The 12533-nt window shown below is 36.4% G+C and overlaps 1 protein-coding gene across 3 annotated transcripts; it reads left to right on the plus strand.

Annotated features, from left to right (window-relative positions):
* Window positions 1-1140: 1140 nt before the first annotated feature.
* LOC135581306 (DEAD-box ATP-dependent RNA helicase 1-like) lies at window positions 1141-12161 on the plus strand. Of its 3 annotated transcripts, XM_065085169.1 has the most exons (11): window positions 1141-1398; window positions 2675-2909; window positions 5277-5531; window positions 6246-6391; window positions 6570-6747; window positions 7052-7239; window positions 7749-7953; window positions 9022-9127; window positions 9217-9414; window positions 11793-11927; window positions 12080-12161. In XM_065085169.1, the coding sequence occupies exons 1-9, from the start codon at window positions 1280-1282 to the stop codon at window positions 9321-9323; spliced, it is 1539 nt and encodes a 512-aa protein (XP_064941241.1). In that variant the 5' UTR covers window positions 1141-1279; the 3' UTR covers window positions 9324-9414; window positions 11793-11927; window positions 12080-12161. The 3 variants fall into 3 exon arrangements, with proteins under 3 accessions (XP_064941241.1, XP_064941240.1, XP_064941242.1); XM_065085168.1 differs by having other exon boundaries at window positions 11793-12161; XM_065085170.1 differs by lacking the exon at window positions 11793-11927.
* The last annotated feature ends 372 nt before the right edge of the window (window positions 12162-12533 follow it).

A 12533-nucleotide genomic window follows, 5' to 3' on the forward strand; every position in this document is an offset into this window, starting at 1 on the left:
CTACTAACTTGTACAAATTTACCTTCTCAGGTCATCTCCGCAGAACGAATCTATGCTGATGATCAAGATACCTTCTTCTCAGAGAGAGAGAGAGAGAGAGAGAGAGAGAGAGAGAGAGGAATGGTGAACTGAACCGAGGACTTGCCAACTACTGCATGACTGGTAAACGAAGCTGTGCAGTGGTGCATTCACGTGGAAGACCAGTGTAACGCGGAACGTTGAATTCTGATGCATGTTGAGTCGATGGAGGCATGCTTTTAGAATGATTAATCTTTCATGATTGACCTTCCCCAGACTTTGAAATTTGAATGATGACCGAGAATTAGGATGCAGTCATTTAGCTACTGTTTTGCTGGAAGAGACGAGAGAGGCTTTGATCAGTACATATAGGCTCGAGTGGTTCCTTCTTTTTCCTCGGGAAGGAATGCAAGTTAAGGTGGCTGAACTGGAGATTCTGCTCTCATCAAGTTTACAGAATCCATCTCAACTCCAATACAATACCGTACTGATAGAAAAAAAAGGTTTTCTAGATCATTATGAAAGGAAAGGTCATGTTTTAGTTTCCACCAACATCACGTCACGGTAAAAATCCTATAAAACATTTATGCCAAAACAATAAGAACAATAATAATAATAATTGGTTAAACACAATGAAACGATTAGCAAGAAGAAAGATCGAGAAAGCGAAACCCAATCTGCTCATCTTGATGCTGATAAGCACAACAGTTTCCGTCGGTTAACGTTATACCAAGCCGCACTTTTTTATTTTGAAAATATTTTTTAATAAAATAATTTTTATTTGAAAATATTTTTAATAAAAATATTTTTTATTTGAAAATATTTTTAATAAAAATATTTTAATTTGAAAATATTTTTAATAAAAGTATTTTTTTTTTCTTTTGAAAATATTTTTAATAAACAATTTATTCCCTTAAAATAAGGTAAAAAGATGCCCAATAAATAAAAACCAAACAAATTTCCTACCTGTCTGTCTGATGCTTACCCATTTCACTTACCCGCCTTAGGATCGGAACTACAATGGCCCACAAGTCGCCAAATATGGTGCGTGTAGCGGGTTCAAATTTAGATCCGACGGAACCCGATCCGATAAAAGTAAAAACCGCCGTTTCTCCTTTCCCACGACCTCCACCATCTGCCACAAAACCCTCGCCTGGTTTCTTCCTTCGTTTCACCTCCTCCGCCGCTTCTTGCCTTTCCTTCGTCTCTCTCCGCCTTCTCCGGTGTTTCTTCTAAGGGAGCAGGAGGAAGGAGGCAGGAGATGGGGAACGACTCGCAGAAGGTGAAGCGTGTTCCCCACCTACCGTGGATGAGAAACCCCGTTGACATCGACCAATTCGAGGAGCGCCCTCTCGGTTTCCTCCCATCCCTTGATCCAAGGTTCGTGCTCTCTCGTATCTCCTGCTGCTATAGTTTCGGTACATTGTTTGCTTCGTCCCTACAAAATAGCTACGACAGTCTCGAGGCCATTTCATGAGGAACTTAGCTGCTCTTCTGAAGTTGGCGTAGTGCATGTCATGAAGCACTTTCAACAATTTTGAGATATAGAAGCATAATACAGCCGAGGGTAGTGATCTAAGAGATTAAGATGATGAGAACTACAACTGAAATTGGAGAAGAGAATCCTACTTTGATTTGGGATCGACACTGAATTCAACCACATGAAAGAAAACAGTATGTGTGTGCTGTCAATCCCTTTAAGCAGATAGGTTATTGGTTTTAATCTGTTTCTGATCTTGGAAGTTATCCCACTCTTAAGTGGATCAATAATGTGAGCAAGCGGTAAATGATGCTGATTGTATGTTAAAGCATATTGATGTCTGATGTGGCCGACGATTTGCATTGCGTTACATGTGAGCTATTGTTCACTTGGATCATAGTTTCATTCTTGAAAAGAAATCAAATTTAGGAAGGGGGAAAGGTGGATCCTTGCTTACAAATTATAAATTTCTTTAATGCTCCATCAACATGGGATCTTTAAGCCATTTCCCATTTGTACCACAATAGACCCTCAAGTTGTGGTAGCTTGTGATGTGTAAGGTTGGGTTCCAAAAAATGACATAATTGGTGTTGGCCTACGCAAGGAGTAGTTCCCTATGGCCTGCGGACCTCACAAATTTTAATTTAAAGAAGGAATTTGACTTGGGAACAATGGATCCTTACTCATTACCTCAAAGTTATGTTTACTTCTTACCAATGTGACTAACATGCCATTTCCTGGATGCCATGTATTGCAGTGCACACAGGTTAGCCTAAGGATCGACAAAATTTTCTTACCCATAATGGGATTCCATTGCTGAGCCTTAATTTATGATAGGATCATTAACACAAATTGATTAATGATCATAGTGCACGATTCTCTTTGCCCAAATATCTTTAATTTTATGTTTGTATTACATACCATGAAACAATAGACACTTGAGATTTTTGTGCATATGTGGATACAACAGATCCATAAATATTTCTATGCTTAAAGAGTTCCTACTGATTCTTTATAGCGTGCCATAAGATTTCTTCTAAATTTGTTGAGTATAGTGTGCAAGAGACCATCGGTGTCTTGATTAATGCTTGAACTAAATTTGTTTACATGACTTAACAAAACAAATTTTGTGTTTGCTATTTCATTATTCATGAATATTTATTTTTCTCCTCCTAGATTGAAGGAGGCTTTGCAGAAAATGGGTATACAATCACTTTTTCCTGTCCAAGTAGCAGTTTGGCAGGAAACAATTGGACCTGGTGCATTTGAGCGAGACATTTGTGTAAACTCTCCGACAGGGAGTGGCAAGACACTTGCTTATGCTTTACCAATTGTACAAATGCTTGCGCATAGGAAGATAAGATGTTTGCGTGCTTTGGTAGTTTTACCTACTCGGGACTTGGCCTTACAGGTTTGTGATGAATTAGTTTTTTAATTCAATTTTGACATGCTTTTTTGTTGCCATTCTTCTATTGACTATTTGCTCTTTAGTTGATGCTATAAATTGAATTGATACAAGGGACAAGTTCTCAAGTCCTGGAGAGATCATGACATCCTACGTTTTAAGTAATTCCAAGAGTTTGGCGTTTGCAGTTTACTAATGAACTGAACCCCATCTTTTTTTATAGGGAAAATCACAATACTCGAGGTTCTTTTACGCAAACAAAGTATAATATGGTCTTCTTTCATATTTTTGGGCATAAAAAATCCCATAAACTGTGCTGTAGTCTTCCCTATTATGGGGACCAGATATTTAGACAGGTTAATGTTCTGCCAGAAATAAGCGAATGCTATTTTTACAATTGCTGCCTTCATATTCCCGAATCTAACTATTTATCTGGGTCACTCAAACCTCTCTGATACCTATTTCTTGTAGCTGTATCCTTTCCAAACCTGATTAATGGGTGTCTTAATCGAGCATAGACAAGTTGGATAGGCGTGTGGTACCCCCTCACGTCCCTCCCCATCCCCCCAAAGAAAAGCTTGGTCCTTTGCCATTTGGGAACAGTGACGATATATACCTGCCAATTTTCACTAGTTCCCAAACCCAAGTAACTACTCCAGTGCCCAACCTCATCTTGAATCCGACTCGAATACTTGTTCTCTACTTCATCCGTCCCAAGTCCAATTAGCGGATACCAAATCTGGCTTTAACAGGTTGTGTAGGTGCAGGTGCCAGAAAAACTTGACCTTCTGCCATTCCTATTCATAATTGCTGTATGTATCATATTTCAGATGGCAGTGATGCTCTACTACATAAGATGTAGGGAATCTTGCTGGATCTTGATTAGACAGCTCAAGTTTTCCTGCTTGTACATCACAAATTCTGTAGTGGGTGGATTATGACATCAACACAATAATAACATGTCTCCATTGTTTAAAAAAATTTAACAATGCAGAAAAATATTTAATATGAAATGAAGTTTAAGCTAACATTGTCTTCTCCAATATTCATGAAAAAATGTTTACCATATCTTTCCAATTATGCACAAAACTATTGATAAAGCTTAATAAATGTGCATAAGTTAGTTTGAACTATGCATGCTTGCATCTCTGTGTAACATAAGCACATAATTGCAGGTGTGCATGTGTATGCACTTTTTCAAATTTTATGAAATGACTTAATCTAAAAGAGAATAAGGGGGGCTAGGATACATTTCTAAGAACTTCTTTACCCTTTTGATGTAATGGGTATCGATTAAAAGAAAATGACAAAATAGCTTTGATATCGTCCGTAATTGTATCTAGTGGTTTGGCTGATGGTAACTCTTCAGTTGCTGAGTTTGATATCTCTCTGCCAACTATTTGTTCTTTATGAGGAACAATTGTTTAACATATGTATTGATTACTTTCTGGTTTATAGTATAGCATTTTATATTCATAAATCATTTCAAAGTTTAGAGAAACTGCTGGAGGTTCTGGGAGATGACAGCCAAATTATAATAGCATTTTGCTGCTAAAATGTATTATCCATAAAAAATTCCTTGCAAATGAGTTCAAACTACACTAGAAGGCATTCAGGGATATAATTTAAATTGTTTTATATCCTGCTGTGTCTAGGTAGATATGATACGGCATGCTTCCCTTTTCTAACACTGAAGCTCCCCATTGCCACTAGATGATGGATTACCAGATAGACATCTAAGCCATTGAATATTTTATTGTTGTGCTAACATAGATTAATTCTTTTTTGCTGTATAATAATTGTCTCATATTGTTTTTATATTGGAACTGTGGATCTATATCCAATCACACAATCTATAGAAGCAGCTCAGCCCAAATCAATTTGGTAGTGTAGACTGGATTTGAGCTGATTATGTGATTTGTAGGGTTATTTAATTTGTTAGAAAGAGGACATTAGCTTAATGTTGTACTTTTCTAAATTCTAGTGCAAAGATTTCGAAGGCATAATATATAAATCTGTGGTGGCCAGCATATTGAAAATAAACTGTTGAATTTTTCAGGATGATCAGCATATAATTAGGGTCTTGGGAATTGCTTAATAGGTCTCGGGCATTACTAACAGATAGTCCATGAGGCAAGCATATGTTATCTGTTTTGGGAAAAATTGAATTGCTACTGTTTACTCTAATCATTCAGTACATCTATCCAAACTTTTGATAAGAGTGGTTGTTCAATTGGTTGATTTGGTAGATTGCTAATCCATAGTGTGTGACTATTTTGTTTAGTTCAGCATATATTTTAAAGATTTACAGAATTCAGTTATCTTTGCCACATAATTTGGTTCATTTATAAATTTAAGTATCTTATGGTTCAGGTTAAAGAGGTGTTTTCTGCCATTGCACCTACTGTGGGTTTACGTGTTGGCTTAGCAGTTGGGCAGTCATCAATTGCAGATGAAATTTCGGAGCTCATTGAGAGACCTAAGCTTGGATCATGTTCCCCTTTTGATCCAGAAGATGTATACATGGAGCTACAGACTGCAGTCGACATATTGGTGGCTACTCCAGGAAGGCTAATGGATCATATTAACATGACAAAGGGTTTTAGTCTGGAACATCTATGTTATCTGGTAAATGAACAAATATATATTTGGATAACATTTTCTTTGACTGTTACATTTACTATTACCATCTCCTAGTAACTGGGTTCTTACAATGTTTCCTGATATATCTAGGTTTCTCCAAATAATAGTTAGAAATGTGGCCTACACTTGTTCTTCAAGCTAATTCACTCACTAGTATCCTCAGGAATCAATGAGATGTTCTAATTCAAGTCAACTTCACGATAAGCTTGAATTTAAGTCCTTATTTCCCAATTGATTTTTATAAATAAGCATCAAGGTATCCTTAGTTGATATCACTGAGTGGTGACAATTTATGTTAAACCTATTTTGTACAGACTTGTTTCTTCTTCCACACTTCTTTCTTTAGCATACACTCTGATTTTGAACTGTCAGTACCTTTTCTGAGTTATATTATCTGGAAGCTTATGGCTCAGAATGTCATCTGGATTATCCAATATGAGTGTACTGTAGAAATTGTTGCTTTCTCTCAAAGTATGTAAATATTTTTTGCGAAATCAGTAAATTGATAGACAGCATACATTCCTATTTCTTGTCACCCTATCTTATTTCTTTATTGGTCTAATGCAACTTCAGGTTGCATGATTAACCAGTAAGTTGAATTACATTTTTCAAACTAATCTTTAGAAGAAATCTCAGTAGTTTTATAACATTCTTTTACAAGCAGTTTCTACTGAGCATTTAACTGCCTGGTACTTTCAGGTAGTTGATGAAACAGATAGATTGCTTAGAGAGGCATATCAGTCCTGGTTGCCAAATGTGATTCAGCTTACTCAGTCAAATGATCAAACAGGTCATGCAATGAGCATTCATGTTATTCCTGGTTCATTGACCACTATTAGAAGATGGTAATTCTATCTCTTTCTTTGTTATACTTTATGTATTATTCACCAACCTGATTTCAGCTCTATTATATCACCTTTATGAGCTTAGATATCCCTGGTGCTTCCTTCAATGTATATTATTTTCAGTCTTCAAAGATTTTGTCAAATGTTTCTTGCTACATTCTGCATTGCTTTTGTGCAGTGGTGTTGAAAAGGGTTTTAAAGGTAAAGTTTACCCAAGGCTTGTAAAGATGATTCTATCTGCTACACTGACTCAAGATCCTAGCAAGATTTCTCAACTCGATTTACATCATCCTTTATTGCTGACAAGTGGTGATAAGCGCTACAAACTACCTAAAAGACTGGAATCGTTTAAGCTGGTATTTACTTTGCAAAGATTTATGACTAGATAGATCAAGTCTTTGAACATGCAACTAGGTTACCTATGAAAAAATTAGAATTATGTCACAGCTGACATTTCTTTGATTTATATACATATTGTTCTACCATGAAATTAATTTTTCCTACCTTTAAGATTGAAAACATTTTTCACAAGCATTAGATATATATATTAAAAGAAGAAAACAGCCATCTAACTATTAAATGTAGTTATTGCTGGATAAGCATTTCTTTGATAAATGGACCTGCCTTATCTTTTCTTACTTGGGGTGTGAATATATGCAGGTTTGCAGATCGAAACTGAAGCCACTCTACTTGGTTGGTCTTCTGCAAACTTTGGGAGCGGAGAAGTCAATAGTTTTTACATCATCAGTCGAGTCAACTCACAGGCTAAGCACATTACTAAAATTCTTTGGTGAATTACCATTTAAAATCAGTGAATATTCACGTCGTCAGTGTCAGCCTGTACGAAGGTAAATCACCTATATCAATTTCCAGGTTAAGATTCCTTGATTTTCAACTTGGACATTGTAACATATATCACAGCTGTACATAATTAACTTTTGAAAGAAGGTCATTTGCATATTTACTAATTTCATGCTAGGAATGGACAAATGTCCACCTTATCTTAATCAGAGGTGCTCGTATTGTGCTTTGGTTCAGTGACAAGGCAATATTTACATTTTTTAAATATGAAAAATGACAGAACACTAATCTGTGTGAGGATGGATTATATTCTGATAATAAATGACTGTAGCAGTTGGTTGAGTTTGTCTGGTCTCTTAAAACCACAAACCAAAGAATCAGATCCTCAGTTTGTAAGGTCCATCTGTGCACTTGTAATCTTCATGTGTAGCTCAGTCTCATTAAAAAACTTACAACGGATTCACTGTTGTAAGTTGTAACTGCATTATTTATATTTTTGGCACTTCTGCCAAACCGTGTTATTTGTCATTAGTGATGGAGAATGTCTGTATTGCAGCAAGAAACTGAAGGCCTTCAGGGAAGGAAAAACACAAGTGCTCATTGCAACAGATGCAATGACACGAGGAATGGATGTTGAAGGAATTAGAAATGTCGTAAATTATGATATGCCAGCTTTTGTTAAGACATATATTCATCGAGCAGGTCGCACTGCAAGGGCAGGTCAATCTGGCCGTTGCTTTACATTAATGAGAAAAGATGAGGTAATGAGATCTTTTGACCACACGTCAAACTTCTTTGATTAATTTTTATAAGTATTTGCTATATGAGTTGTTATTTAGTAGCAACCTGTCAAAAAGAAATTGATAGGCCACCAGTTTTTTCCTGTATCAGTGAAACATTTGATTTTACGTTGACAGCAACTGCAGTGCAATGTACTCTACTCATAAAAATAACCTATCATGTAAGAAAATTTTAATTTTCTGGTTTTCACATGAATTAAATTTTTGTGTGGCTTTGTTGTATCTCTTACTGAATGTTGTTTGCGTCGTTTGACTTGTATATGGAACATCAGTTGCTGACTCTTAACGTCGATCAATCAAGTTGCTTTTGCTATGATAATAGAAATTCATACCAATGTCATTGGGCACTAATTAGCTAATGAAGGCTTATGTCTGTCCAGTGAGGAAGCCAAGTGAACATAGAAAATGGTTTTCCATGATTTTAGCCTCTTATAAGGTTTGCTTGATGGATTAAACTGTGATATAAAAATCTTGTGGAATAGTGATAAATTTCTTTTATTTGTTAAGAGATTCGAGCGAACATAAGAAATGATTTATGATGATTTTTTACTACCTATAAGGCTGTGCTAATGGATTAAACTATGATCCATTCAATTTATATATCAAATCGTTTACGTTGATCAGATTGTTAATGACAAACTGTAAACCTTTCATTGGGTGAGCTTATATATGATAGTGGAAGGAATGAAGATTACCATTAGAATGCTAATGTCAAACTGCTAAGCAATCTTTCATTGGGTTTGGATATGTCTGATGGTGGAAGGAATATGTGCTAACATTGATTCCTTTAAATACTGAGTTCTGTTGCAAACTAGTAAAGCATGAGATTCATCATGCAGGACTCACTTGTGCCATGATGCTGAACTCAGTGTATAGAAACCATACTTCTTGGAGGAAAATTATGTTTCTTAGTCTGAAGCCTGAAGCTTCTGTTTCACTTTTGCCTTGTTATGTTCATGCAAATATTCTTTTGCTGCAGATATCGTTTCACATAACTGTTGTTTACACTTTCTGTTTGTTATGTTTCAGGTTAAGCGCTTCAACAAGTTGCTTGAGAAGGCTGACAATAATTCCTGTATTTTCCATTCTTTACCTACTGACTCTGTAGAAAGCCTTCGTCCTCTTTATTCTACTGGTAAGACTCATTTACCCACCATCATCTGTACATTAATGTTACTGATGATTGCACTTAAAACTTAATGTCTTCATTGTCATACAAAAAAGCTCTGGAGAAGCTGAAAGAGCATGAACAATCATGGACAGCGAGAAAATCAAGAATCAGTTTCAGGTCGGTTAGAGCAAGTAAGAGAAAGATAGTGCAGAAGAAATGAAGGAATGATGTATTTTCAAGGTGGAGATCCCTTATGAGATTGTCTGATAATCCCAACTAATATCATGGTTGTTTGATAGTCTGCTCTTCTGGTGAGTTTGATTTTTTTAATAAGTAATCCTTTATTCTCCTTTAAGTGTCCACAATTTCATGCTCAGGTTTACAATTCCTTCTGAAAGGAAAAAAAAAACCTTTAATGTTTAATGTCTGGTCTTATATCTAAAATTGTTATCTTCGATGAATATGCAAGTCCACTAGCTATATTAATGAGCCAAATGTTACTTTAGTCTGTAATTGACGTAACTACAAAACTGCAAAATATTTCAGAACTGAAGAATTACCAAACAAAATTCATGACCTGCAAGCAATAACCCTCAAAATATAAAAAAGTGACAATGTTAAATGTTGGCATATTTATACACAATGCAAAAGAAAATGACTAACAGAAGGAAGGATTTTTACATGTATTTTACAGTTGGTAAAAGCTAGGAAACTGCTTCACCAATACAAAATTGAATAAAGGAAAGCATGTAGGAAACTTAGAACAAGTTTAGCAAGATTTTAAATTAGAGTTTGGGTCAACAACTGATTTTTTTACAGGTGTGATACATAAATTTTCTTTATCTGAAGACTAAAAATTTTCGTGCTGTAAATTCTCTTATCTGAAGTCAAGGTATACGAGTTTCCTTTTCAGGACCACTTGCCTTTTTTCTTCTAATCATTGTATCATTAGTTGTCTGTGATCAGAATGCATGCTTGTGTTTCATTTTATTTTATTCCAATAAAATAGTGAAGTGAGAAGATTACTCTCTTCATCATTGTCTCCCCCTCCCCCTCCTCTTTCGGCTTGTATGTAACCTCTTTTCTTTGTTTGACTAGTGAAATCTTTTCCCTCAAGCTTGCATTTCTAAGCAGTTATACCTACTTGGTATCAAATTGGGCAAATTTACTGCCAAAATTAGGATTAGACGATATTACTATGGTTGTAGAGTGAGCGAGAGATTACAAAGTTCAAGGTCATGTAATGAATCAAGTTCCTTTCTCTTGCTTGTGTTATCCTTCTATTTCGTCTGCCTCATAGTGATCGAATGCCATTTATCAATGATGTTGTTAGTTCACTATTTTTCAGTTCCAAGACAAGAAAACACCCAAAGGTATTTATTTCATCAGGCTATTGTTGTTTATAGCCCGCAAGACAGAACTTGCTTCACATTACTAGCTTCGGTACTAGTTATATACAGATTTGATTGTTTTATTATCAGTGATTTAAATAGCCTCTCGGGTGCTTGCCTAAGCGCTCGAGCAAGGCGAGGCGAGGCCCAAGCGCCTCGGGTGTGCAACAGGCAGCGCACTTCAATGAGGCGTCGCCAGGGCGCTCGCCCAAACGTAGGCGTCTGAAGCGTCTGATTCAATTAGGCAAACCGAACCAGCCTTACCGGTTCGGTTCGTAGTTTCTTACCTCAAAAGCCACGCTTCATGCCCGTGCGACCCCGAGGAACCCTAGCGTTGCTTCTGCATCCACCGTCGACGTGTTCTACTGCTACCTTCTTCGCAGATGCAGCGGACTATACCTTCCTTTGTTGTCGACGAACGAGTCCGATGGCACCCGTAGCTTCCTTCTACTGTCGCTTCCTTCCACTGTTGAGGGAGAGGCCCGCAGGTTCCTCCGCCACCGACGGACAACCTCTGGAGCTTCCGTCGCTACCGTTGTTGTTGTCCGCAACTTTCGCCGTTGACGCTGTTGCTATCGGCAGCTTCCACCACTGTCATTGCTATTATTTGTTGCTTCCCTTGTTGTCGTTGTTGCTATCCACAGCTTCCTCCATTGTCGCTGCTGTCGTTCGCAGTGCTGCGGCAACTATCTTAAACTAATCCTTCGCCGCCGTCGCTATCTCCCTCTGTTATTGTTAATATTTTTTTCTCCCTGCTCTAACTTTAAGTAATATATTGTTAACAGTATATTTTTAATTTAATATCATATTTTAATTTAAATAATTATATTTTTAATTATATTATATATTTTTTATATTTTAATATTTCAGAGAATATTCTTTTCTCCTCCTCTAACTTTAGTAATATACTGTTAACAGTATATTTTTAATTTAATATCATTATATTTTTAATTATATTATATATTTTTATATTTTTAATATTTCAGAGCATCCCACTTCGTTCGGCCGAGCGCCTCGGGTGTTTTGGGACCTTGGCGTCTAGTGTTTTTCAAATAACTGATTATTATTCAATGATGGTTGTAGTGTGGCCTGTCTCCTGTGCCTACTGCCGCACTTGAGGTTTGCTCTCTTTGCAGTAGGTGACACAATTCCTTTTTATAAAAATGAGGCGCATATGTATATGAATCATCACATTGGTCTTTTATGTGGCACAAGTGTTCACTTTCATCTTTAGTATCTTCATTATAAAACCTTTTTAGATCGAATTGTTACATCTTGCATCAACCATCTGTTTCCAGGCCACTACCAAGTCAGGAAGGCCACTTATCAAGTCACGGAGTCGAAATGGAAACATGGGAGGGATCGAGGAATCGCATGCCATCTCCAATGAGATGCTAATTACACGTCTTGAGCTAAAACATTTATTCAAGAATGTACGAGTTACTTAATAAAGCCATCTTCTCCCTGTTGTAGTAGTGAGTTCCGTTTTTGGTATTAGCTAGTTAGTTCATTGCTTATTCTATTTCCTCTTATCGTTGTTGGTCAATCACATCTCGATCTTGTGGTAAAAGATTAATATTTTCAGGTCCAACCGTGAAGGTTTGCCATATAAAAGATTGCATTATTGGAGAAAGGGCTCTTTGCTTGGTTTAAAGGTTTTTCTTGCATATGTGCTCCTGTCAAATTGATCCCTCTTCAAAGTGTGTAATTGCATCTCTAAAATCCAGACTCTTTACATTATTACTGCTCCTTGAATTATAATCGTGTAATGCTGACGGTTAATACTAATACCAAGAGTAGTTGAATTTAATAAGTCTTGACTGTTAATTACAATCGTATAATGCACTAATTAACATTAATTAGTGATGTTCTTTTTTTCATATTTTATAGGGCCATATGTGTATGAAAAAAAAGGGGGGGTGATTTCTCTCTTTTTTTGGTTTTTGTTTTTCATAAAGCGTAGCGTCTCATGTTTTGTTTTTCTCATTTAATCATGTAAATGTTCGTCCCTTCTCTTTCTTGCTCGGTGCTTTTGTCCC

Source organism: Musa acuminata, chromosome BXJ1-10 (genome assembly GCF_036884655.1).
Source record: "Musa acuminata AAA Group cultivar baxijiao chromosome BXJ1-10, Cavendish_Baxijiao_AAA, whole genome shotgun sequence".
Classification (NCBI taxonomy): Eukaryota; Viridiplantae; Streptophyta; class Magnoliopsida; order Zingiberales; family Musaceae; genus Musa; species Musa acuminata.

Excerpts from the sequence above, each read along its gene's own strand:
- LOC135581306 (XM_065085168.1), top strand. The coding sequence starts at position 1,280 with ATGGGGAACGACTCGCAGAAGGTGAAGCGTGTTCCCCACCTACCGTGG. Across the intron at positions 7,240-7,748 it reads CAGTGTCAGCCTGTACGAAG|CAAGAAACTGAAGGCCTTCA; the intron begins GTAAATCACCTA and ends TCTGTATTGCAG. Across the intron at positions 7,954-9,021 it reads CATTAATGAGAAAAGATGAG|GTTAAGCGCTTCAACAAGTT; the intron begins GTAATGAGATCT and ends GTTATGTTTCAG.